This window comes from Rhincodon typus, chromosome 32 (genome assembly GCF_021869965.1).
Source record: "Rhincodon typus isolate 14 chromosome 32, sRhiTyp1.1, whole genome shotgun sequence".
Classification (NCBI taxonomy): domain Eukaryota; kingdom Metazoa; phylum Chordata; class Chondrichthyes; order Orectolobiformes; family Rhincodontidae; genus Rhincodon; species Rhincodon typus.
The window spans coordinates 33,815,571-33,837,902 of NC_063363.1; the positions used below are offsets into that span (position 1 = coordinate 33,815,571).

The 22,332-nt window shown below is 38.1% G+C and overlaps 1 protein-coding gene across 8 annotated transcripts in view; it reads right to left on the reverse strand.

The window, feature by feature from the left end:
* Positions 1 to 8,830: 8,830 nt before the first annotated feature.
* fli1 (Fli-1 proto-oncogene, ETS transcription factor) overlaps positions 8,831 to 22,332 on the reverse strand; it is a 67,002-nt gene continuing 53,500 nt past the window's right edge. For 7 of the 8 annotated variants that reach the window (XM_048615629.1, XM_048615626.1, XM_048615627.1 and 4 more), the window contains 3 exons: positions 22,040 to 22,099; positions 21,298 to 21,345; positions 8,831 to 10,818 (listed from right to left, as the gene is read on the reverse strand). In XM_048615629.1, coding sequence (XP_048471586.1) covers positions 10,289 to 10,818; positions 21,298 to 21,345; positions 22,040 to 22,099 — 638 coding nt within the window. In that variant the 3' untranslated portion in view covers positions 8,831 to 10,288. Of the gene's footprint in view, positions 10,819 to 21,296; positions 21,391 to 22,039; positions 22,100 to 22,332 lie in introns of those variants that run through there. The other variant, XM_048615633.1, reaches the window with a different exon arrangement.

Here is a 22,332-nt window from a genome sequence, read left to right on the forward strand (position 1 = left end):
CAATTGGTCTACCATCTCTTTGTTCTCTGTAATAACTTCCCCTGTTTCTGAATGTAAGGGATCTACTTTTATCTTCATTTATCTTTTTCTCTTCCCATCTCTGTAGAAACTACTACAATCAGTTTCCATGTTCCCCACAAGCTTACTCTTGTACTCTATTTACCTGCTGTTAATCAATCCTTTCGTCCTCCTTTGCTGGATTCCAAACTGCTTCTAACCTTTGGGTTTGTTGTGCTGCTTTGTGAATGTATGTGTCACATTCTTAGTTATAATGTTCTTCTTAATTTTCCAATTTAGCCATGGTTGACCACCTTTCCCAATTTATTTTGTGTCAGATAGAAATGAACAAGTGTTACAGTTTATCTCTGTGCTCTTTAAATGTGTACTATTACCTTTCCACTATCATTCCTTTAAGTAACATTCCCCAGGTCTAAATTCCCTCTAGTGGCTGAAGCCACTTTTTTATTGTCAACTTCACACACCATATTGATGGTATAAGATGATCAGAAACTTAAGTAACCATTAACCTTGGATGTGCCCAAAAAGCAGATCGACACATCCAGAAAACCAAAATTAATACTGGAGCTATTGCCAACATGTTACCACTACACACCATAAAACCAACCTACAAGAGACTATCTCATAGCTTTTAATGGATCATCAATTCTGTACAGTAACGCAATCACACTGCAGCACCAACATGCAAGTTCAACTTAGATTTCTGAAGTCTTCCACCTTGTTGCTACCATTGGTCCAGCAATCGCCAGGACCAATATAAACAAATCTCAGCATCATAATAATTTATGTGGTTCACACACACACACTCAGTGTTGAGAATAAAAGAGCCATAGGACTTTCCCTTTCAAAGACAGAGGGGAATGAAATGGATAGTCGTAACAGATAACAGAAACAGCGAGCAGGTAGAGAGCTAACAAATTACCAACCAGACAGACAGGGCAAGTCAGAAATCCAGTCACAAGTACCTGGATACCTGCACAGGTTTCTGAGATAACCAGCAAGCCCAGATCATGTGACATTATTACCGATCATGGAGCTGAACTGCAAGGGAATAGAAGCTGGCTCAGACTAATTTATGATGCGCCAATCATTAACACAGGGAGTGAGGAAGAAAATTCCAATAATGATGGTGCTTGTGTGATGATGCTTATTGACAGTAACAAAACACTGAAGTTGTTGACCAAGAGTAACAAAGAATTGAGTCATGGATATGCCAGGCCACAAGTTTATTGATTGTATCGGAGTGCAATTCTACTACTGCTGATAATTCAAAGCGCCACTTGGATACACAATCTTGAGTTGCTAGAGCTGTTTGAAATTGATACCATTTAACACAGAAGAAGTGTTAAAAAGTTAAAACTTTCTTTTGGAAAGGAGGAGCATGTGCGCCCTGCCATTAAGAGACTTCATGGTTGAGGAGTTTATATGCCAAGTGCATAATGTTGTGACTTTGCATCCCATTTAGTCTGCTGTGGATTTGCAAGCTACTCACACAAAAATCAGTTAATGCATTGCAATGTTTGCTTTATTAATTGGAATGTAGTTTACTGTTTTAAATACATTAATCCATGAAGGTAATCAATCTACAATGACTGATTATTCAATCATTTTCATTGACATGGCACCGCCTAAAAAGACAAAAACAGCAGACATGGAAACATCACCACCTGCAAATGTCCTCAAAGTCACAAAACATCTTGACCTGGAACTATAGGGCACTCCTTCAACTTTGCTGAGTTAGAATCCTGGTATTCCATCTCCATCCCCTGCCCCTTCCGAACAGCACTGTGAATGTACTTTTACCTCATGAACTACAGCAGCTCAAGAAGATGATTCACAAGCATCTTCCCAATGGTAACTAGAGATGAGTAATAAATGACAAATAAGTGATATCCACAGCCTGTGAGTGAACAGAAAACAAGAGACTGCTTATCCGAACCAGTCTTGAATGAGCCACAGTTACGTCAAACACAACATTGGCAAGAGAAAAGCCATCACGCAAATGTTGCCTGTATCATTTACTGCAATCCATCCTGCTCAACCATTACCCTGACTTTACTGAGCTACATGTGCCCAGTCTGTTTGATTCTTCATTTCACTTGATGCTCATTTTTCTTTGTACATGTCTTTGTGAAGTGCAGTAGAATGTAATTATACTAGAAAGCCGAATGTAAATGCATGTTGTTGTTATGATAGGTACATATTTGAAAAGTTAACCATAATGGACCTGCAAAACTTCAGTCCAGTCATTCACTAAGTTGCAGATTGTGCATAGAAAGAGCTGAACTCTGCACAATTGTACTGTGTATGTGACTGCAGCACTTACTCATTGGCTTTACACTAATTGTAGCTGTGTGTTTGCTCAATTCTTAAAAGCCAAGCTTCTGTTTATGCCCACATTAGAACTCCCTGAGTCCATTCAATATACTACCAGTAAAATCAATGGACAAATAATTTGCTCCGGCATTGGATTTGTGTTTAATTCTCAATAAGCACAACAACACGTAGATCTATTGGGCATGGGAATTCATGAAACCTGCCCTATTTTAAAACAAAATTATTTTGTTCTATATGTTGCAAAGGCTTAATAACATGTACAGATATCACTGTGCCTTAGTCGGACATGTAAAGGAAGCAACAATAGTCTTCCCTTCCTTGTTCCTGCAGATTTTGTACAATTATACAAAACCACTTCATAACAGGATGTGAAAGAAAATAGTAAAGCTTTGTAAATTGTGGATCATTGACCACTCACTATCTGTATCTCCATGTCACCACAAAACTACGAAATGAGGAATTGCCTGAAAGTATTTCTGTTTCAGATCTGAAGAAGAACCTTTCATGTGAGCTGTTCCCAAATGAAAGTTTATAAGACCAATTTACAGATTAAAACATAGTTGTTGACTCCATTAGTGTTCTGGACACTCGAAATATATCTGGAGATTGCAACTTTTTGGACTTGCCCCGAAATTAAAATTTACAACATAGTAATAGTCACTTTACTGATAAGATGAATGCAGAAATACAGATATATTTAAAATTAAAAACCTGGAGGGAGTGCAAAATGCACTTTTCCTCACATCATATGAAGTCTTAATGCAGACTAATCGACACTCATCGACTGCTATGGTCAGTAAACATCCATATTATCATTGTATCATGTAATTTCCAGCACAGTAGAAAGAGAGTAGGCGGACCGTTATAATTTTCTGTCAAGCAACTTAAATGTATCAAAGAGTTCAGGGTTAATTGGAATGCAAACATGCTTGAGAGGTCTACAACAGAACATAGAACATAGAGCCATACAGCACAGGTACAGACCTTTCGACCCACTATGTGTGCGCCAACCACAATGTCATTCTAAAGTAATCCCATGTGCTTTCACATGGTCCATATCCCTCTATTCCCTGCCTATTCATGTGTCTGTTTAAATGCCTCTTAAGTGTTGCTATCTTATCTACTCACCACCTCCCCTGGCAGCGCTTTCCAGGCACACACCACACTGTAAAAAAATCTTCCATTGTGCATCTCTTTTTAACTGTTCACACTCACCTTAAATCTACACGCCTTCTTATATGACATTTCCACCTTACAAAAAAAGACTCTGACCATACATCTTATCCATGCCCCTCATAATTTTATATACTTCTATTAGGTCACCCCTCAGTCTTGAACACTGTAGCAAAAACAATCGACGTCTGTCCAACCTCTCCTTATAGCTAATACACTCCAATTCAAGTAAATTCTTGGTAAACCTCTTTGCACCCTCTCCAAAGCCTCTTCATCCTTCCCACAGTGTGGTGACCAGAACTGCACACAATATTCTAAATGTGGCCTGACTAAAGTTTTATACAGCTCCAACATAACTTGTCAACTTTTATACTCAAAGTAATTGCAGCAGACCTCAAACCAATAATCTTCTGATGACATTAAAAAACCACTTCGAAGTCCATTGGGCCATATGACACCATGAGTAAACGAGAAATAGTGGAAAAGGTGTTGGGTAATGCAACAACTGAAATTTTTTTTTGTCAAATGAAAATAGGCATAAGAACAACAGAGGTCATTTTGATTTAGAGTCATAGAGTCATAGAATTGTATAGCACAGAAACAGACCCTTTGGTCCAACTCGTGCATGCTGACCAGATACACTAAATTAATTTAGTCCCATTTGCCAGCATTTGGCCCATATCCCTCTAAACTCTTCCTATCCATGTGCCCATCCAGATGCCCTTTAAATGTTGCTATTGTACCAGCATCCGCCAATTCCTGTTGTTCCATACACCCACTACCCTCTACGTGAATAAAGTTGGCCCTTAGTCCCTTTTACATCTTCCTCCTCTCACTTTAAACCAGTGCCTTCTAGTTTTGGACTCCCCCATGCCCGGGAAAGGTTTTTGTCTATTTACTCCATCCACACTCCTCATGATCTTGTAAACTTCTATTGGGTCACTCCTCAACCTCCAATACTCCAGGGAAAATAACCCCATCCTATTCAGTCTCTCCCTATAGCTCAAACCTTCCAACTTTGGCAACACCTTTGCAAATCTTTTCTGAACCCTTTCAAGTTTAAGACTTAACAGATTGGAATGAGTTATAATGTGAATAAATAGTCAGGTTTCAAAACGTGGGTAGGGGATTAATCAACCATATTCTTAATAAACGTCAGACAGGTTTGAGAAGTCAACTGACTAGTTCTTTTCTGCTCCTCTTCCATAGAAGCCCTATAGTGTGGAAATAGGTCATTTGGCCCAATAAGTCCACATCAATTCTCCAAAGAACATTCCACTCAGATTCCCCCTCCTATCCCTGTAACTGTGAATTTCCCATGGCTAATCCACCTAACATACACATCTCTGGACACCATGGGCAATTTAACATGGCCAATCCACCTAACCTGCATATCATTGGACTGTGGGAGGAAACTGGAGCACCCAGCGGAAATCCATACAGACACGGGGTGAATGTGCAAACTCCATACAGACAGTCACCCAAGGGTGAAATTGAACTTGGGTCCCTGGTGCTGTAAGGCAACAGTATTAACCACTGAGCCACCATGTCACCCATTCATCTGGGATCAATCTCAAAAACAGGCTCAAGAAAGCTGAAATAGGAGCAATGCCAAAAGAACATTGCATGGAAGATTACTGAGAACACCTTGGAGGAGCAATAACGGCTTTTCAAATACATAACAAACAAAATCTATTTGCTATGGCACTCAATCACAAGAAATCACAGGCTTTAAATAGTTACTCCTAGAATAAAACAAGGACTGTGCATGCTGGAAATCTGAAACAAAAATAGAAATTGCTAGAGAAACTCAGCAGGTCTGGCAGCATCTGTGAAGAGAAAACAGAGTTAATGTTTTAAGTCTGGTGACCCTTACTCAGAAGTGAATTTCTTTCTTTAGTAAGGGAAGGGAAAAATCTAATCTCCAGGATCAAGAAAGGAATGAGTCAATATTCAAATGATAGGTATGGTTATGAAAAGTCTACATGATTTTATATAATATATCTGATCTGTTTTATAATGAAGTATTAAGAAAGATGGAACTGATTTTTGCCGAACAGAGTTTTGTTGTAAGTTGATGAATGGACTTGTTGCCTTGATCACTGTGAGTGATGAATTGAGCCACAATTAATGAAAAGGTATAAAACTAGTGGTTGCTTTGATCCTGTCAGGCATTTTCAGTTAAAATTATACACGTGGATCTGTGAATTGTGGATTATCACTTACCTTGACCATGCCTTGTTTACCAACAGCTCGATTTCTTGCATTTCAAAATAAAAAGAGAATTTTTTATACTTTTATACTCTTACTTTTTATTCAACTTTTTTCACCCTGATTTTCTGCATTTTGATACTAAAATAAAAACTAAGAAGTTCCCAATAAATCAACGTTAAAAAGAAAAATTAAGTGTTCATCATGAATGGAAAGTCAATGCGAATTGAGACACCTCTAGATATTCTGGCCCCAGGATTGGGTACTTCGACCCTACTGTTGAACCTCATGTGCATGATTTATTTTTAAAGTCACCTGATTCCTCCATTTTCATTTAACTGTTGCCCATCCTTCTACCATTTTGGATCTATTTTCATCCAAATTCCTGTTTTGTTTTGGCTTTCTCATGCCATGCTCTATGCACAGTCAAGCTGGATTCAGTGTCTCATTTTTGCTACTTACCCAAATCAGCATCCTTCTGGTGTAAACTAAAGCAACGAGTGTGAGAAACTTATCGATGATGAAGTTATCACAGTCAAACCTGATCCTAACCTGAACTCATGTCCATATGTATTCCCAGCAGAAGTTTCCTGGTGATAATCAATAATAGGAATTTTGGATGAATTTATATTTTGTAACAATCTTATTACAAGCTTGACACCATCCAGGACAAAGCAGCTCATTTGATTGGCACTACATCCACAAACATCCATTCCCTCCACCATCAGCACTCAGTAGCAGCAGTGTGTACTATGTATAAGATGCACTGTAGAAATTCACCAAAGATCCTCAGATAGCACCTTTCAAAACCCATGACCACTTCTAACTAGGACATCGGCAGTAGATACATGGAAACACCATCACATTCAAGTTCCCCTCCAAGCCACTCACCACCTTGACTTGGAAATATACCTCTGTTCCTTCACTGTTTCTGGGTCAAAATCCTGGAATTCCCTCCTCAATGGCATTGTGAGTCAACCCAGAGCAGGAGGACAGCAACAGTTCAGTAAGGCAGTTCACCGTCACCTTCTCAAGGGTAACTAGGGATGGGTAAGAAATACTGGCCCAGCCAGCGACGCTCACATCCCACAAATGAATATATATAAAAAAAATCTGGTGAGGAGTAGCCAAATGGTTCTCCTCTTCTTCCTCATGTTGATAAACCATAACATTTTTTTAAGAAAAGAGAATACAGGCCCCTAGTTCATAAAATCCCTGTTTGCAGGACTTGGATAGTCAAATTCAGCAGATGTGGTTCAAGATTTGTTGTCTTACAAATGTGAGAGATAGCAGATAGGGACTGCCTCAGGGAGATCTTTCTTCAGTGACTTTCTTCATGAGTTGCACTTATCTCTAATGACACTAAGGACAAGTCTGTAAAACACAATATAAATCTGAGCTGGTTTGTTTACAAGCATCTTGTCTCACGGTTCCTTTTGTTGGAGATTGAGGGCAGATTAAGTCTGAAACCATAATATTTCTATCTCTTTCTCCTCCTAAGAATAAATGTATCCAATATGGCAGTGATTTCTAGAATCATAATTAAGGCACTGAATGGCGCTTTGCAGTCCTTCCTATCTCTCTGCAAGAGTAACTTAGTTCATCCCATGCTGCTTTCCTTTAACAGTGCCACTGCAAATGTTTTCTCTTTTGATGCTTATCCAATTCTATTCAAAAACCACTGTTGAATTTGCCTCCACTACAGTGCATTCTAAATTCTAACTAGTCCTATGTAAAATGGCTTTCCCATGTCACCGTCTTTTGCCAGCCACCTTACGTTACTTTTCTCTGGTTCTCAACCCCTCTACCAATGTGAACAGTTCATATCTGTCTATCATTATATCATAATAGTTTCTCATGATGTTCAACACATCCATCACATCTTGTCTCAATCTTCCCTATTTTGAGCAGAACCAACCCCAGCTTTTCCAATCTATTCATGTCACTGGAATATCTCATCTCTGGAACTATTTGCATAGTTTGTTTCCACACCCTTTCTAATGCTGTCAAGTCCTGTAGTGCCCAGAATTAGACACAGCATACCAGGGGAGGCTCTCTAAAGCTTTCCTATAGCTTCATTGTGATGGCCTATCTGAGAATTTCTTATCATTCCCTGGGTTGCAGATTGAGGGAATGAACCAAGAGATTGAAAACAAGGAAGGGTGATCGAGGATGCAAGAAACCCTTCTTTAACAATAGACCTTGTTGTTTTACTAATGTAGGCATTGCAGCTCTGAATGTCTAGATAGCCCTGTATCCATAGCTGGAAAGTCCTCAAGTCAAGTAGACTGTGAAAAGGAATTCACTAACAGAAAACAGGGTAAGATAAATGGAACTAAGAATATATGTTCGATCCATCCATATACTCCATTCCCCCAACTCTGCCATCTTCTCTAGCCCTACAACCTTCCAAGACTACTGACTCCCTCCAAATCTGATCTATGCTTCACCGTCAATGGCCACCATACCTTCAGTTGAACAGGCCATAAACACCGAGCTTCCCTTTCTGAACCTCTCTGCTTCTCCATCATTCTACTCCACTTTATGTTTCCCTGTAATACTAACCTATGTAACCAAGTTGTCCTAATTGTTCTTTCTTTGGCTCAGTGTCAACTTCTAAAAAGTCATTAGGCTCCTGTTCAATGCATTGGGATATTTCAGTGTATTAAATGCATGTTGTTGTGATTCCAACATCAAAATGGTTCTATAACAGCAGCTATTACTTTCACATAAATTGCAATCCGTGTTATTTGAACAGATATTAATCTGTTTGTTACAATATCACAGAAACAGGTTTATATGCGTTAATTGTCCTTTCTGGCATAATTCATTCAACTTACCCCTTTTCAGTACAAGGTGTTTACAGATATACAACTTGCAAATTACACTCTTACTCCTTTGACTAATATTGGTGCCTCTGTCTATTCAAATCAGTACAGGTTTAGGTTCTGGGAGCAGTGTTGGAAAATTAGAAAAAAAATGAGAGTGAATGAAAACAACAGGAACAGGAAAATAAGGTACTCTAAACTATTCACACTTTTGAATTAGAATTTGGGTTACATCAGTAACAAGTTACTGTCCGTGAGAGGGATTTGTTAAGGCACTCCCTATTGCCACTGTTTATTGAACATTTTACATAGTGTAAGAAACTGTTATACATGCCGTTTCTTCAATAGTACACAGTTCGCCTTCATGTAAAAATGCATGCATGTAATAACAGAAACATCTGTCTGAGGAAATAGTTCATGGCAGTTAATTTTAAGTCAGAAGTAGCCCTTGTATAAGTGTCTTGGTTTAATACTTAATATGCTGCAAGGGATTAATTGTAAAGTTACATAATCATCATCAAGAACTATTTGCATATATAGTAGACGATGCCCCATTTTAATGGGAAAATCGTGTCGGTGATTATTTAATAATGCTATATTAAAAAAGTCCAAAAGCTCTAAGAACTAGGGAATAATTTGCTTCCAGCTATTTGCATCTTATAGAAAATAGCTGTATCAGTGCTTTTGTCATTAGTAACACTTTATAGGAATAAAGTTTTCTCAACAATTACTACCCTATGTGTCCCTTTACTCAGTAAAAAGGCAGAGCCAAATGTACATATAGAAGATCTACAGGCTACAAAATGACTATATTTTGTCAAAATGGACTTGATAGTAAAACTGCATCTGTGACCGAGGTCAACTCGTGTAATACTGTAACTTAAAGGATTTGTCATTTTCTGCATAATTTATACAGTAACTTGCTTTATACGAGGATGCGTGGTTGATCCAACATTGAATTCTTACAAACGCACAGCGTTCGCGTATCCTGTGTAATCAAAATTTTCTTTAGTATTCCTAAGGACAAAACACAGCTCTTTGTAGCAATGTTCTTCACTTGTTAACATTGTTTGTCAGGTTAGATGTTCCAACAGATGTGCCCTTTCTTTCAGTTCATTTCATTGAGGAGACGGCCCTGTTTAACAGATGTCCTTTCTGGAAAAAGCATCATCAGTGAAATAGAATCTGGGAGAAAGTTCATTTCCAGTAGTCTTGAAACTAGTCAAATGCCCACAACTGGCCTTCCAACTGGAAATATGTTGGCAGATCCGCACTGCGTATTTTACACTGTGGATACATTGTAGGACTGGTTAGTAATCCAGTGTTGCTAAATGATGATCAAAGGAACAACATCTGTGACTGGCAAATGTCAATAACTGGTTACAAGCTCTTAATTGGTGCAAATGTCTAATATTTGCTCTTGCTTCATGGAAGATCATTGATAGTTGGTCAAATTGGTTACAAATCTGTTGACGTACAAAACTATTACAATGTGTTCATTTGGTTATTAATGTTCACTTTGAGACAACAGATTATCGTTTGGAGACTTCAGAGGTGGCAAAATGCCCATAGCTAGCTAATGATTCAGGAATGGACAGAAATCCAGTTTAGCAACAGTTCTGGCACGCAGTAATATTCCATGAAGTTCCATGATCCCAAGAGTTCCAATATTGGGTATGGATTCACCTAAGTTTGAAAGCAAGGAGAAATAAAGCTTAATGCTAGTAGTAGCTGCCCAAGTGAGAGGGAACATGTGTGTTAGGATGACGGGGCACATTTGGATTGGGGTAAATGCCCGCTGTAGGAGAACTCCAATATGGTGAGGTTGCTCCAAAGAAGCTAGAAGACGTCACTGGCATAGAGGTGGGGTGAGGGGATACAAAGTTCATCTTCTGTGGATGTGCATGGTAAGCTGACATGTAGGAAAGGTCTGAAGGATACTTATACATAGAAGACTCTGTTGGATGTGGTTGGAGAGCCTGTGCAATGCCATGGAAGTCAAATTTGTATGCATAACGTTTGCCATGAACCTTGGTCATGATGTTTTTGTCGTAATAATAGCGCAGAGCTCTGCTCAGCTTGTCATAGTTCATGTTTGGCTTGCTTTTCCTCTCTCCCCAGCGCCGTGCCACTTCATCTGGGTCTGTCATTTTAAACTCGCCATTGGTTCCCTCCCATGTGATGCAGTTGGCATTGGAACTGTCAGACAACAACTCTAGGAGGAACTGCCAAAGTTGTATTTGTCCACTTCCTGAAACAAAATAAGAGTTTTGGATAAGGCATTTGCAGCTCAGCGATTATATGCAAATAGCTAACTTACACTTTGCAACATTCAAAATATGGACATTGAATTCTGTGGTGCATGGAGAAATCAAAACTTTCCTGATGACTCTATAAGTTACTATACGACTCCTGGTTGAATTGAGTCTTACAGTTTGCTACTTACAGTTGCTAACAATGAAGGTATGTTAGGGTAAAACTGCAGAGGACAATTTGGGATCCTTACCACAATCCAAAGAAGGTCCACTCAGCTGATAGCAGGCATGGAGGGATTGACTTGTAGAGTCATAGAGTCATACAGCACAGAAATAAAACCTTCAGTCCAACTAGTCCATGCCGAACAGAATCTCAAACTAAATTGGTCCCACCTGCTTGATCCTGGCCTATATCCCTCCAAACCTTTACTATTCAAGTACTTATCCAAATATATTTTAAATGTTGTAATTGTGTTCACATCCACCACTTTCTCAGGATGTTCATTCCACATATGAACCTTCTTTGTGGTAAAAAATTTGCCTCTCATATCTTTTTTGAAGCTCTCTTCTCTCACCTTAAAAATGTGCCCCCTTGTTTTGAAATTCCCCATCCTAGGGAAAAGACACCTACCATTAATCCTATCAAGACCCCTTATAATTTTATAAACCTCTACAAGGCCACCTCTCAAGCTCCTACCTCCAGTTAAAAAAGTCCAAGCCTAACCAGCCATTCTTTATAACTCAAACCTTTATACCCGGCAATATCCTGGTAAATCTTTTCTGAACGCTCTCCAGCTTAATAATATCATTCCTATAACTGGGTGACCAGAACTGGACACTATACTCCAGAATAGGCCTCACTAATGTCCTGTACAACCTTTACATGACTTACCAACTCCTGTATGCAAAGGACTGAGCTGAGGAGGGGTTGAGTAAATCAGGCCTGTACTCATTGGAATACAGAAAAGTGAGAGGTGATCTTATTGAAACTTATAAGGTTCTTGGAGGTCTTGACAGGGTAAATGCAGAAAGGTTGTTTCCCTTGTGGGAGAATCTATGATTACAGGGCTTTATCTCAGAATAAGGGGTTACACATTCAAAACAAAGATGAAAAGGAATTTCTTCTCTCAGAGGGGAGTAAATCTGTGGAATTCTTTACAGCAGAATGCTGTTGATGCTGGATCATTCAAGTATATTCAAGGCTGAGACAGACAGTTTTCTAATCAGTAAGGGGATTGAGGGTTATGGGGAAAAGGAAGGAAAGTGAAATCAAAGATTTGGGGGACAGCTATGATCTCATTGAATAGTGGAGAAGACTTGATGGGCTGAATGGCCCACTTCTCCTTCTATATCTTATGGTCTTCTCTTCCACTTCCCAATCCATTATTCCCAGTTTTCTGCTGTGTCAAAACATAACTTCTTTATCACAACATTCTGGGTGCCGACACATTAAAGATCTAGATTCAACTGCCAATGATTTGATGCATTGACTGGAAGAAGTAGTTATTGGTATGACACTGAGGTCTGCAAAGGGTTTGGAATTCACAAAGTTGTGACAACACAGGAGGTCATTTGGCGTCTTTTGTCTGCACCAGCCTAGAAAGGCTGCTCTCAGCAGAGTCAAATCCATCAATGGTTGCATCAGTCAAGAGCTGTGTCTGAAGAACATTAGTTCTGATGTCAATCTTGTTCAGCTGCTGACATGGCTGGAATGAATTCTGTGGAAATTGAAAAGCTGGACATACTCTGTTCAATTACCAGCAACATCCACAGTTCCACCCCAAGAGCACACAAAGTACAATTAGGAGGGCATGCACTAACAATGGCATCGTCTGGAAATCTCTCTTTTTAGCAGATTCTGAGAGTAAGCTTCCAAAAAAATCAAAACACCAACAGCCATGCGACCGTGTAACAATTAAAAATGGCAAGGCGATTTGCATTATCAGGAAAATTGTTTGGAATGATGGAGGTACTGATCTGGCTAGTAAGTGAGGTCATAGAAAGAGGTTTTCATGTCCCCTGTGCAATTTTACAATTAGCTAATGAATGAAAAAAAAACTTGAATTCATTAACATACTGTGTACCCTGTCAGCAATGTCACAGTAATTTTTGCAATTTGTGGCATGTAATGGCAAATGAAAAGGAAAATCTGTTTCTACACGGCAATAAACCGAAGCATCCCAAACTACTCTGACAAACTGTGAAAAACTGAACAGTGCTGAAATACAATGTCACACTTTAAGTGTCTAAACCAGACGGAAATACTGAATTATTTGCTAATAGGCTGTGTTATACTAAAATGATGCACCACATTGTGATAAACTGAAATATTCTAGATTAATGCGCAATAATCAACTGCATCAAAACTAAATATGAACCACAGAATAATAAAGGGCACCACATTAAGAGATAATTTCACATTGCAATAAACTGCAACTTGCTAAAATGCTATACCACTCAAAAATACTGTACCACACTGAAGAAACTGAAACAGATTAATATATTGTAGCAAACTGGAAAAACTGAACAGTAAAGTTCCACCTTAGTTTCTATTAAACTGGGCATTATAATAAAACACAGCACCAAACGACAATAAACAGTGTCATATAAAAATACTTTACACATTGAAGGAAAGTGTAACAAATAAAACACCATGCCATTCTATGACAAACTGAGGCAAACTATAGTACTATACTACATAAAGTGAAACCTGGAAATTACCGTGATAAACTGCAATACTTAAACTAAGATGCTGGAATGAATTAAATCACAATCTAATTTTTAGCACACTCTGCTAAACTGATCTGCACAATAAATTGTATTATACTATGATAAAATTAATCACAATAGTGTGTCTGCAGTAATAAAATGAACCACCCTAAAATATTGCACCACACTGTCATAAAATTAGGAACTTCACTATAGATGGGATAACTGGCCAAATGGTATCCGTGCAATTTTTAACAGCTCAATGGGATGTGGCTCTTAGATTGGAAGATGATTAGTGTTGTCGACATTTTTTTTTTAAAAAGAGATAAAATATGTTTACTTAAATATAGGCCCATTAATTGGATGTCAGTAATAGGGAAGATACTTAATGGAATCAGTCAGGAGGCAAAATCTGAGTGTTTAGACTGAGAAAGACATTATACAATGTCTTCATGACTACAATAAAAGGGAGTTTCTGCCACATATCCTTGACTATAGCTTTTGGTGTGGTTTGGAATAAGAGTGAAGATTTTTGATATTTGAGGCTATCAACTGTAATCTGGGTCTCACCTTTTTCCTTGATTCTGACATCCATTCCAGCCATTTTTACTCACACCTAGCTTGGGGTCTTACTGTGATCCTGAGCCTTGGGGAGATGTGGTGGTGCTAGCAGCCAACGCTTCCCTTGGCCTGCTCCAATGAAGAACAGCTAGCTTGATTGGCCAGTAGTTCTCATTGGGTGGGACATCTAACACTTGGGTCCTCGATCAAAGGGTAGCTCAGGCAGTGGCCAATTAAACATCTTAACGCTGTGAGCGAACCAACCACAGCATCCACAACCCGAGCTACAAATCTACTCGAGAACCTTAGAAACATCTTAACCATTGAACTGATGATGACTTTCCACTGGTTCTCCAGTCACTGGGTGAGACCCCTGTTGGCTCAACAAAATCTCAGCTGTTCTGTCTAATTTTGAGTCCTCACATGATGTGTGATAATCAAACTTAGGAAAGAATGTCAAGGGGGTTCACAAAATGGATCAGATTATCAGTTTGAAGAATCTTTCTATCAAGGTGGAACCTGGATTGGAACTGTCCACTTGAAAGAAGAGTTATTTGAAAGAGGTCCATTGCTAGTCCATTGTGTTTAGGTATTGTGATTTCTGGCACAAAATTTTTCGTACGTACTTGTAGAGTCGGTTATGGGCATCATTAATCATTACTCGTACAATTCTACGTCCCGTTCTGTTCAGCTATTTTGTGTGCCTGTGGGTTGTTGAGAGGAGGTTTGTACTTCACACTGCGGGGCAATACCTGGTTCCTGAGGTATTCGTGGAGAAAGTAAAGTTGTTCGTGGGTAGAGCTCAATCGGTTGGTGTAGGTTTTCCATTGTCGGGCAATTTTTAGCGTGCTGCACTCATAGGTGTTTAAGGTTTTAGCAAAGATTTGTAGCTCGGGTAGTGGGTGAGATTGTTGACTGGCTCGCCGAGCTGGTTCGTTTTCATTCAGACGTTTCAGTCACCATGCTAGGTAACATCTTCAGTGAGACCTCCGGTGAAGTGATGTTGTTTTACGCCGCCTGAAATTTATACTGTCTGGTCCATTATGGTGGGTAGTGTTTTGTTCTGTATGGGCTTGTATATGGGGTCCAATTCTATATGTTTGTTGATTGCATTATGGGTTGAGAACCATGCCTCTAGGAATTCCCATGCATGTTTATGTTTTGCTTGGGCTACTTTAGTTACATTGTCCCAGTTAAACTGATGGCCTTCATTGTCTGAATGTACCGATATTAAGGAAAGTTACAGGACAACATACCAAAATAGCCCAAGCAAAACATAGATATGCACAGGAATTCCTAGAGGCATGGTCCTCCACTCATAATGCAATCAACAAACATATAGAATTGGACCCCATATACAAACCCATAGAGAACAAAACTGGAAATGACAATACTCACCATAACAGACCAGACAGTATAAAATCCAAGCGGAGTAGAACAACATCACTTCATCAGAAGCCTCACTGATGATGTTACCTAGCGTAGTGACTGAAACGTCTGAACGAAAACAAGCCAGCTTGGCAAGCAAAGCAACAACCTCACCCACAACCCGAGATACAAATCTTTGCTAAAACCTGAAACCCAGACCATTTTTATCCTGTCGGTCATTGTGTGTATGTCTCTGCATTAGATGAAAATACCACAACTGACACTGATAAATTGATCCACTGTAAAATACAGTAGCACTTTATAAGACTGAATCATAATATCTCAGCATCATGCAGTATGTTAAAGTGCTGCACAATAATTACTGGACCACAATGTGGTCGAAAAAAATCCACACTAAACTCTTGGATCATATGGTAATAAAAAAAGCTGTGGAAAATATATTAGCCCACACTGTTATAAACTTAAGGAAAAACTGTACCATACTGTTATAAACTGGTCTGCATTTAAATATTGTACCAAGCTGAACTACAATAACATGTGTTTTGTAAGACATAGAACTGCAATAAAATACTGTACAATATTGTAGTAAACTGAGTCACAATAAAATATTCAAACACACGGTAATAAACCAATTCACAAAATATTGTATCAGATAGCAATAAATTCAATAAATTCAACCCCGCTAAAAGAAATTACAAAACAAAATATTGTTTCAACTGTAATGAGCTGAATGATACTAAAGTTACACTCAACCACACTGTAATGAAATGAACCACATTAATACACAGTACCATACTATAATGTATCCAGAATGAAATGTTGCATCAGACCATAAAAAGTAAACAATATAGTGTCTCACTTTAATTAACTGAACCACTCTGAAATAGTTAACTGCAATGCATTAAAAATAAATCATATTAAATCACTGTACCACAATATAATCAATTTATTGTGCTAATAAATATTGATTGTTTCAATAAATATTAATAAATTTAACACCATAAAACACTGCACCATACTGTGATGAACTGAACAATAAAATAACTGCAATACAATGAAGCACTTCATGACAGCAGCACACTGTAAAAATTGAACCATAAAAAATACAGCAACACATTGTAATAATGAACGACTGTATCACACTGCAGTAAACAGCACAATAAAGTACTGTACCACATTTTAATGAACGGAGCCACGGTTACAAAATACTCTAACAAGCTGTAATAAGCTATTCACAATAAAATATTTTACCACAGCATAATAAATTGAACAACAATAAAATAAACTAAACATTGTTCTACCCAGTAATAAATTAAATGACAGTAATTATTCAACCTCAACATAATAAACATAAATCATGTTAAAATTCTGTAACAAACTGTAACAGCTCAAATCAGAATGAAATAATTTACCGCGTTTTCAAAACAAATGGAGCACAGTGCATTAAACTGAACCAGATTAAAATACTGTACCATACTGTGATAAGGTGACCCACAAAAAGCTGCTGTACCACATTACGACAAAAAAATAGTAATAGTATATTGTATCAGCTTGTAATAAAATTAAATACAAAATACCATACTACACTATAATAAACTAAACTACAATAGCACACTGCACAACATAGAAATAAACTGAATAATACTGAACAATATTGCACTACACTGAACTACTATACAACACTACCACACTGTTAGAGATTGAACCACAATAACATACTGTAATGAACTACACCACAATGAAATACTGTATCACACTACAATCAAAAGATCACAAAATATTGCACCACAATGTAATAAACTCAACCACTATTTAAAATTCCACTGCTGTGCGTTGATAGTCAATTACTATGTCATAAACTGAATGATAATTTTTAAAAACTGCACCACAAAATACTGAACCACACAAAGATTAATGGAATAATAAAACACTGCAACACTATCTAATAAATTGAACCACAAAATAATACAAACTACAACAAACTAAATCACAACAGAATACTGAACTCCAAACTATATAAAACAGTTTAATAAAGTACTGTACTATATTCATGAAAACTGGATCACAATAATGTCTGACACTATAAAAATAACAGCCTGTACCCTCGACAGGATACAGTACCACACTTTGATAAACTGAATATAATATTATATCAAACTTAAATAAACTAAACCACGCAAAGGCACTGAAATAAACCACCCTCAACTAAGTTACTGTAACACATTGTAAGCAACTGCACCATAACAGATTGTTGTACAACACTGAATTAGCAGAACCATAATAAAATATTGCAGTACAGTGCAACAAACTGAACCACAATAGGGCATTGTGTCACTCTGCAATAAACTACAGCACAAAAAAAAGTGTAGCACACTGTTTTAGTAAAATACTGCTTCGTACTGTTACAATCAGCACAATAAAGCATTTTAGCACACTTTAATAAACTAGCACACAATAAGATATGGCATCATATTTTACTGAACCACAATAAAATTTTGTACTACTTCGTAATAAATCGAGTCACAATAACAAACTGAACCTCAGTAAAATATTGTACTATTCTATGAAGACACACACAGAATGTAATAAGTTCCAATCTGTAATAAATCCAGGGATGGAATAGAACAGTGGCCTACAGTAAGATATTGTATAACAGTGTAATAAACCGAAGAATGAACCACAGTGCCACACACTAATGGAGATGAGAGGGGTGGGAGACAGAGTAGCAACGCCATGAAACTAATCATATAGAGGCCAATGATAATAATCCTGGAATTTAGGCTCAACTCCTACCACAGAAGCTGGTAATATTTAAATTCAATTAGTAATTCTGACAAATAAAGATAATCTCAGCAATGGTGATGACGGCAGCTATTATAATCGTTGTAATAATTTGTCTAGCTCATTAATGCCTTAGTTTCCTTCAAAGAGAGAAATCTGCCATCCCTACATGGTCTGGCCTATATTTGACTCCAGACCCACTTCAATGTGGGTGACTCATAGCTGCCCTGAGAAATGGCCATTCAGTCCAAAGGCAGGCTGGGATGGGCAACAAATGCTGACCTTGCCAGAAAGGGTTCCATGAAAGGATAAATAAAACCTTAAATAAACCACAGTGAAGAAAACAACACCAGTTTGTAATGAATGGATTCTGTATCAGTCTGTGATAAACTTACCCACAATCAACTATTGTAGCTATTTGTAATAAACTGAGACACAATAAAGTAGTCGCAGTGACAGCATATGCAGTGTTAAAGTAGTCTATCAGTCCGTTATTTTTTATTCATTAGTTAGATGTCGGCATCATTGGTTGGGACACCATTTACTGCCTCTCCCTTAGTGCCCTTGAACAGAGTTGCTTACTAGGCCATCACAGAAGGTAGCTAAGAGTCAGCTATTTGCTGTCGGTTTGGAGACACATGTCGGCTAAACCAGGCAAGGACGGAAGATTCCCTCTCCAAAAGGACATTTGTGAATCAGATAGGTTTTCACAACAATGGTCACATGGTCACCATTGGTCTCATTTTTAAAGTCCAGATTTTTTTAAAAATTGACTTCAAATTTCATCTACCATGGCAGAGTCCAAACTCACATCCCCAGTTTATTAGGGCTCTGGATTTCTGACATTACCACTGTGTCACAATCTTCCTTACATTACACTCAAAAATCAATGCCATACATTTAGAGATCAGTATTTTCTTTTGGCAAATCCATGTTACTAGCACATCTGACGTGATTCTTTTTTTTCAGTTAATTGGACATGGGCATTATTGGCCAGGCTGATATTAATTAACATCCCTTCAGAATGTACCATTGAGCTGCCAGTGAGGGAGGAATTCCAGAATTTTGAACCAGTGACAGTAGAGGAATGACAATAGTTTCAAGTCGATAATCTATGGCTTGAACAAGAAATTACAACTAACAGCCTTCCCCAGGCATCTGTGTTTCTAGGTGATAGAGGGTGAAAGGTGCTGTCAAAAGACTAATGGCAAGTTTCTGCAATGCACCTTCTAGACAGAAGACAGTGCACTGTGGTTGAGTGAGTGAATATCTCAGGTGTTGGTTAGGATACTTTCAAGCACAGTGCTTTGCCCTGAGTTGTAATGAGCTTCTTGTGTGCTGTTGGAGCTTCAATCATGCAGGCAAATGGAGAGGACTATGTCACACTCCTGAACTGTGTCCTTGTGAATATGGATAAGCTTTAAAGAGCTAGGAGGTGAATTACTTGTTCCAGAATTCCCAACATCTGACCTGCTCTAGTGACGCTGAGTATTTCTATGGCTGGTCCAATTCAGGATCTCAGACTGAGGGTTCAATAACCATAATGTACTTGAACATTGAGGAAAGTTAGTCAGATTCTCTCTTGTAGGAAATTAATCATTGCTTGGTATTTTTTTGGTGGAATGATACTTGACACTTATAGGACAAGACTAAACATTTTCAAAGCCTTGTTGTTTGTGAGTCCCAAGACTTCAGCTTAGTCAAACTGGTAGATTTTAAGAAGCATTTTAAAGGAGGGGAGGTAGAACTTTTGAGGGAAGTTCAGAGTTTCATGTTACGGAGATGGAACTTAATGATAACTACACGGTGATTAACGAACCACATTTGTAAACTGCACTACATTAAAATTATGTACCAACCAGGTAAGGCCTCATTTGGAGGGAAGCACAGATTTAAAATAATTGGCAAATAATCCAGATGGAGATTAAGAATCTTTTTTCACAGGAAGTTGTTTTGATCTGGAATGCACTACCTGAAAAAGTGATGGGTGCAGATTTAGTTGTAATCTTCAAAAGCAATTATATGTATATTTGAAATGGAAATATTTGCAGGGCTAACAAGAAAGATCTGCATTTATATAGTGCCCTTCACAACTCAAAACATTCCAAAGTGCCTTACATCCAGGTAGTCATGGGTGTAAGAAACGTAGCAATCAACATGCATGCAGCATGCTTCCAAATACCACAATTTGATCATGACTGGATTATTTTGATTGAGATGTAAACATTGGACTGAACATTGGGGAATTATATTCCCCTGTTCTTCAAAATAACACATGAGATCCTTTATGGTACTTTGGAAAGCAGACAGGACCTTGTTTTTTTTTCTGGATCTCATCCAGAAGACTCCCTCAAATACTGCATTACAGGAGAAGGGATGAGTTGAGAAATGAGACAAATTGAATACCTCCTTCAAATATCCAGAACAGGCAGAAAGGTTATCTCCTGTGTTAAAGAATTCAATGATTCTACCCAATGCACTGCACCACACTAGGATATACTACTTTCACACCACCACACAGTGTAACATACTGTGCTGTAACATATATATTACTCTGTGCCACATTGAAAAGCTGCACCACAATATAATTCATTACCTGCACAGTTCTGAAGAAAACAGATTTCAATTCCACACAGTCATTGGAGCCCAATATGTTTTTTCAGTTTTTAAGATATGTTGCTCTGCTATTAAGCATCTGTAAAATCACTTTCTCAAAATGTTTTCTACATATGCTTGTAAAAAAGAACTGAGAAGTACTGAGGAGCACTGTCCATTTGTTCCTTTGCCAAGATATGGAACTTTCTGGTGATTGTTTTGACATAAATAGCAGATCCGAGATAGCAGAAAGAAATAGCAGCTAATCAGCCTGTGCCTTTAAGTCAACGAGCATATGTCCACTGGTCATTGTTTCTGGTGATGTTGCAAATCAGTTTTCTTTTGTTAATTCAGTACAAAGAGTGAACAGTGGATACACTCCAGCAACATTCTATATATCTTTTGCAGATAATCGCTCTTTTATTGATTCGTCATCTTACCTGGATTGGCTAACCGGCTGCTGGTGGGTCCTAGAATTTGATAAGGATCTGAAATACAGAAGCACTCTCCTCAGTATTCACCAGAATGGAAAACTAAATAAAAATGGATTTAAATTAAAAGAACATTCAAATCAAATGCTGGAATTCTATAATAAGCATTCATCTAAATAGAAAGTGTCAGAAAAGTATCAAATTTCCTCTGTTTCAGACCCACCCTCTAGCTCACTCTGGCCTCTGTCCTTTGTGCAGGCATTGCCTCAGAAAATGTATTGGACTGGTAAACGTTGATTACACCAGACAGTCTCTGATATTGCCCAGTCAGCTTACTCATCCAGTTTTGGAGCAGATTGCAGGAAATTTTGAGCACCAGGACATTAGAGACACAAACATTTAGTTTCCTATTCCAATATATATTCAGCCTATAACCCTGCATGGAACAAATCTGATTCCATATGCACACAGCCATCTTCTCAGTTTTAGAGATAAGCAATAGGTTGTTGCTTTATACATCAGCCCACCTAGGGCTAGTGCCATGAAGATTGAAAGGTTTGATGTTTAGGCTTGTACCTGCGCTCAGAGAAAGTCAAAAGATTAGAGATATGGAAGGAGAGTGAACATAAAAGAATAACACTAAATTAATATCCTACATCAGCTTACATCTTCTCCCTATTTCTTTCCATTGCTACGTCGATAGAACATTCTGCAAGGCCATCACACTCTTTCTTTTACTCTTCACTATTACCTGGTTGGGGCCGAGGCTGTTCTGAGCTCTTATTCACACTTTGTGTTGCTCCAGGAGAAGCTGAAAAAATAGATTCATAAACTAATTCAAAAAACTATTTATAGAACCACATCTTTGAACAGAGGATGAACAACATTTGTGAGTAAAATTGCAAATGATCAGAAAACAGGATTCTTCTGAAAAACAGTTCTGTAAATAGGACAAAGGTAAGGTTGGCATTCTGGAAGAGTAGAGGGACTGGAAGAATCTTTTATCATCCAACATTCGGAAAACATTTGTTCCAACACAGTTTT